General features: G+C 59.8%; 2 protein-coding genes across 3 annotated transcripts in view; one reads left to right on the forward strand and one right to left on the reverse strand.

The window, feature by feature from the left end:
• CLIC2 (chloride intracellular channel 2) overlaps positions 1 to 2,339 on the reverse strand; it is a 9,583-nt gene extending 7,244 nt beyond the window's left edge. For both annotated transcript variants that reach the window (XM_009331994.1, XM_009331993.1), the window contains exon 1: positions 2,149 to 2,339. In XM_009331994.1, the coding sequence (XP_009330269.1) occupies positions 2,149 to 2,205 (57 nt within the window). In that variant the 5' untranslated portion in view covers positions 2,206 to 2,339. The remainder of the gene's footprint in view (positions 1 to 2,148) is intronic.
• A 2,330-nt stretch (positions 2,340 to 4,669) lies between these two features.
• Positions 4,670 to 5,432, forward strand: part of LOC103923608 (protein eva-1 homolog C-like) — a 9,193-nt gene continuing 8,430 nt past the window's right edge. The window contains exon 1 of the mRNA XM_009331995.1: positions 4,670 to 4,751. Coding sequence (XP_009330270.1) covers positions 4,670 to 4,751 — 82 coding nt within the window. The remainder of the gene's footprint in view (positions 4,752 to 5,432) is intronic.

Below are 5,432 nucleotides of genomic sequence, written 5' to 3' on the forward strand. Positions count from 1 at the left end.
CTCTTCACTTCCTTCTCCGGAGAGAGCCTCCTCCCCTGCTCTCCCCAGGCTGCAGCAGGGACCGGGGTGGGGGGTGCAGAGCCTGCAGCCCCCCAGACTGAGTTTCCTCACTCTTTTCCCCTCTGGATGATGGATAAAACCAGCGTGGGCTAGTACAGCATCTCCAGGGAGGTGCAGGTTTTTAGCCCCAACTCTCTGAGGCCTCACGAGGCTGCATGAGGCATTAAAACCCCAAAGTTACTTAGCAGTTCCTGTGGTTTTCCCCTTGGTGAAACAGCATGAAATGCAGTGGGAGGAGGGAGCAGCTTTGCATGCTTGGGGCGCTGCTAAGTGCTCAACACCCACTGCGCCCTGCCCATGGTTCCTACAGCCACCCCGAAAGCCGGGAAGCAGCCTTGGGTGCGGCTAAATGCCTCATGGGGCTGAGGGGCAGAGCCTCCTTCCAGGCAGGGAGAGCCCCCCAGCCGGTGGGACGATGCTCTCACTGGGACCACAGCAGGGTCAGAAATTGCCAGCTCTTTGGGAACCGCCTGCCCCAATCCAAAGGCAATGCAGGAGCTGCTTCACACCCTCCCCATCCTCATCAAGTTAAGTTCAGCATTTGCCAAAGTGAAATCTGGGCAGGGGCAGTGTGTCAGTAGGCACCTGCGGGAGCACCAGCTACCCCCATGATCTACGGCTATCGCAGGTTATACCGGCAGCTGTGTCTCACAGCTGACCCCAGCCCAGGAGAGGTGCAAGGTGCCAATGGCACGGAAGGGTGCCTGTCTGCAGCCAGGAGCTGCTGTGACTTCAGTAAAACTGGGTCCTAAATGGTAGGAGAAGAAGGCACAGCATCAATTTGTCTGTTAACAGACAAGCCAAGAAGGGTTTTTTCATGCTAAATTAAGGCGTAGGGGAAGTCCTGACAATGCTGCTGCTTTGTTTTCTGTTTCCCTTCCCTCTGAAAACCCCCTTGAAGGTGCTGCCACCATTGCAGTGACCTCATGTATCGTTTTCCTCTTGTCCCCAGCCATTCAGGGAAAAAGTGTGCTAAGAAGGGAATTCAGGACCCGAATTACTTTCACCAAGAAAATACACTTGTCTGGATTTGGCTCAGCCAAGCTTGGTGCCTGGCAAGCACCGCCATGGCCACAGTTTTGGCAAAGGCATGGGGGGGATCCTTCCCACAAAGGCTCAGATAATCCTTTCCAACACATATTTTCAACTACAACCCAATCAAGGTGCCACACGGTGCCCAGCACTGCCAGGTGCCTGCACCAGGGAAGCCAGTGCCTACGGCCAGGCACCACGGTCCTTTTGGGCACCAAGCTGCCCTAGGAGGAGAGGAGCAAAGCCCATGGGGCTGAGCAGCTGCAGGGAAACCACCCTTAAAACCTCGATGTAGTGGCACAGGGAGGCACTGCTCCCCCCCATCTGCTGTCACTTGACACTGTGTCCTGGGACCCCGCTGGCATCACTGCTGGCACACACAGTCACCAGCTTACCAGCCGCCAGCTTCAGCTCCTCTCTTTCTACACCCCGCATGTCCACTGCAGGTATTTTGAACTTGAGTGTTAAAATGCTCCAGGGGAAGTGTTTGGAAAATTGCTTAACGGGGGGGGGGACCGGGGGGGACACAACACACCAACATTTCCAGCGAATAATCCCCCCGAGCTGCTCTGTGAAGCCGCCCCATCCCGCCCACATGTGGGCACCCATGCCAGCTCCCCAAGCCGTCCGTGCTCTGTTTTGCAACCCTGGCTCACAGGAGAAGCTGAAGTGGCTGCTCTCATCCCTCCCGCTCACAGTTCCCAGGCTGGGGCTTGTCTTATCTGGGCTTCAAGAGGCGCATGTGTGCCCGCTCCTTCATTACGCCAGCTGCCAGCAGTGCTCTTCCCCTGGGGTATGTGAATACCACGAGACCAGGGCATCTTCTAGGATGCTGGGCGTGACACCCCCACCGGTCCCCATGCCACCGTGTGCCTGGTCCCCTCCTCTGGGCACCCACTTAGCCAGCCCTCATGGTGAGCAATCCCAAACTTGGTACCCATCTCCAGCCTCCCGAAACATGAAGACACCCGCGAATTTCCACCACCTATGCCCAGCTGGAGCCTGGTGAGGATGAGCCTGCGGGGAACTGCCAAAGAGTCCCCCCCCGAGACCCACCTTCACAAACAGCTCGATCTCAGGCTCCTTGGTGGCATTGTGCTGCCGACTTTCCATCCCAGCAGCGTGAGGAGGGACCGCTGGGCTGGCCGTTCACTGCTGTGGTGAGTTGGTCCGTCCTTTGTGGAGCGCTGACGGCGGAGGGTTTTGGAGGGCTGGTGGCTCGAGCACCCCGGCTGTGCTCGCGCCCTGCGGAGGGCTGGGGCTTGCCCTTTCCTTCCTTTTGAAGCGGGGAGGAGCGATGGGGTGTGCGCCGGGACCTGCTGGCGGGGAGGGGGAAGCTGCAGGGCCTCCCAGCCGTGACTCAGCATGGGTCTATCTGGACGTGTTCATGGATCCCCTTCCAGTCTATCACACCCGCCCAGGCGCTGCTCCGGTGCCTCCAAGCAGTGGGCTGGCGGCCCAGGCGGCCCCGGCACTGCTGCTGTCACCTCCCAGCTGGGAGTAGAAGGGTTTTGCAGAGGAAGCATCTCGCCTGCTGTTCCTCGTGCTGCTCTGGTCTGGTCTTACGCCTTTGCCATCCTCCCACCCTTGCACCCAGACACCAGTGCCCCAGGGCTCACCAATTCTTTATCTCTTTGGGGTGAACCGAGCTGACTTTCCCACTGCCTTCCCCCTTCCTGCTGCTGCATCACGATGGGCAGCTGCTAGGAGGGAGGGTACAGCTCCTCTCCCTGCCCACCACCCCCGGGGGTGCCCCTGGGTGGGCTCTTCTGAGCACCCCCCGTTGCAAGGAGTGGGGGCTGAGCAGGGTGAGGGTTCAGGGAAGCCAAGTGTGGCGGCCTGGCCACCTGCCACCGGCTCTTTGCAGCTGGCCGAGCACTGCCAGGGTGCAGACTTTGCGCAGGAAGGACTGCAAAACAGCCAAGGAGGGAAAGCAAAGGGGCTGGAGCGTGTCAGGGTGCAGCAGGGAACCGCAGAGCACCACTGGCAGCAGCCCAGCTGGGGGGGTGCGTGGCGGGGTGATGGGAAGGGATGTCTTCAGGGCTGACCCCCGGCAGGGCCCTGTTCCTGGAATTTGGGCTGTTTCACAGGAAGGATGACCGGCTTGCTTTCCTCCCCAGGATGGGAGGGAAACATTTGCTGTCAGATCGTCCTGGCTGCCATCCCAGTGGAGACGGCTTCCCAGCACCCATGGGCTTAACTCTTGGGCAAGTCCCGTCTCGTACCTCGGGACCCCATAGCTGTTACTGAGCTTTGCACAAAATGGAGATCCTGATTGCTTGACTCAGCACGCCCCCAGCCTGTGTAAGCTCAGACTTTCCTAAAAATAATCAAACCCTGATAAGAAAGCATCCACCCCGAGGCAATTAGGCTAGGAAATTATTTTGCAGGCTCCCGGAGGAGTGTCCCCAAGGGAGATGTTTCTCCTGGATACTGCTGCACAGCCCAGAGTGGTGCTTACACTGGCAGCTGCACAGGAGGGTCTGGGGGGCATTTTTCTTTCTGCTCCATCAAATCTTTTGGAGAATTTGAAACTCCACCCAATGGGACAGGAAACTCTGCCTGACATTCTTATAAACAAGAGGGATGAATTAATGGCATTGTGAATGCCAAGCAGGGCCACAGCAAGCACCCTCAGCATGAGCTCAGCACCCAGCTCCCGCTGCAGACCCCTGGGTGATGTGTGCCGGTCCCTGCTGCTGCCCTGGCCCCCACCTTGCTGCCCCTTCCCAAGTGATGCTGAGTCCGCAGGGAGCCACGCCCGGCTCCTGGCACTGCTGGCTGCTGCCTTCTCTGCTGACCTCAGCTGGGGGGCAGAGCGAGCAGCTCCTGCCCATTGTGTTTCCCTCCAAGCTGCCAGCTGAAGCAGCAGGCAGGGATTTAACTCCTGCAGGGTGAGGGGCATGGGTATGGCACAGTGCCCTCCTCGTGAGGTGTCAGAGTGCCTGATATCTGGCCCTGTGGAGGCTGTGGGTGCAGAAGGGCAGCAGCAAAGAGGTCCCTGCCCGCGGTGTTTGATGCAGGGAGGGCGTTTGCCTTTTCTGCAGGAACAGCTGCCTTGGGAGGCAGCGCAAGCAGCCCTTCCCTTCCTCCTCAAATGGTGAATGGCCGGACGTTTGCTGAGATGGAGATTACAGCACACGTGTATCCGGATTTCTGCCTCACAGTGTCTGTAAGAAAGCAGGGGGCACGTTGGAAACCTCGCCAAGCCCCATCCCTCTGCTCGGGGGGAACAGAGGCGGGAGGGAAGGGGCTGCCGATTTCTCCACCAGTGACAGTGATGCCAAGGCATGGCACCTGCTCACTCCTCACGGAGCACCTTTGAAAACATGTCCCTCCCTCCCCGTGGGAGGTGTCCCTGTGCTGAGAGTGTCCCAGCTGTCCAGAGCAGCCCCTTGCCCTGGGCAGCAGACAAAGAGCGGGTACACAGGCGCCCGCCCAGCCCCGGCGCTTTGGCAGGGCAAGAGAAGTGAGCCATTGTCCCTGTGCACTGCCAGCCCCAGTGCCAGCCACTGCTGAGGACCAGACTAGAGGAGGCTGCCTGGTGGGACGCAGCAGAACCGGCAGTGGTTGCACCATGGCTGGGCTGGTGGGGCCAGCAGCAGCCCTGGTCCTCCTCTGCCTGGCCGTGGGGCTGGAGGCCAGCCCGGAGCTCTCCGGTGAGTTGGGGCGCGGGCGGGGCAACGAGGGATGCCGGGGACCATGCCGGTGTGAGCGGAGGGTGAAGTGACAGCCGGGTTGGTGGGGTAGGGGCCAGCAAGGCACAAACCAGTGCAGGCCATAGGGAGTTTGCCAAAAAAAACTGGGTTTTTTTTATCCCCACGGCAGGGCTGGGGTCTGAAAACACCCTGTGCATGTCCTGCAGCCCGGTTGTGAGCGAGGGAGCGGCTCCCCCTGCTGCTGCTGCGCTCCCTTGGACAGTTTGGAGGCAGAAATGCAAAAAAACTAATCTTAAGACAGTCCCCGAGCTTTCCTGAGACCCCCCCCTGGCCATGATGCTCTTGCCCTTGGTGCTGGGTGGTGTGTGGAGCTGAAGCCTCCTGGAGCACCCAGGGCTGCCCTGCAAGCCTTTGCTGCTCTGAGAAGCCAAGGGAAGAGATGGGCTGAAGCTCTACCCAGTCCCTGGCCAGAGCTAGTGGCTGTGGTCCCTAATCAGAGCCACCCATGAGTAGGGGGGCTGCAGGATGCACTGCCACAAGGCACAGCACGGGCCAGATCCTCTCCCTGGGGAGCAGCACCAGTGAGCCTTGTAGATGTAGCTGAGGCAGAAATTTGGGATCCCTTGTGACCCAGCACTTGGGACAGTCAGGACGGGTGCAGGCAGGCTGGGTGCCTGGGGG

The sequence above is a fragment of the Pygoscelis adeliae genome, unplaced genomic scaffold, assembly GCF_000699105.1.
Source record: "Pygoscelis adeliae isolate BGI_AS28 unplaced genomic scaffold, ASM69910v1 Scaffold339, whole genome shotgun sequence".
In the NCBI taxonomy this organism is placed as follows: Eukaryota; Metazoa; Chordata; class Aves; order Sphenisciformes; family Spheniscidae; genus Pygoscelis; species Pygoscelis adeliae.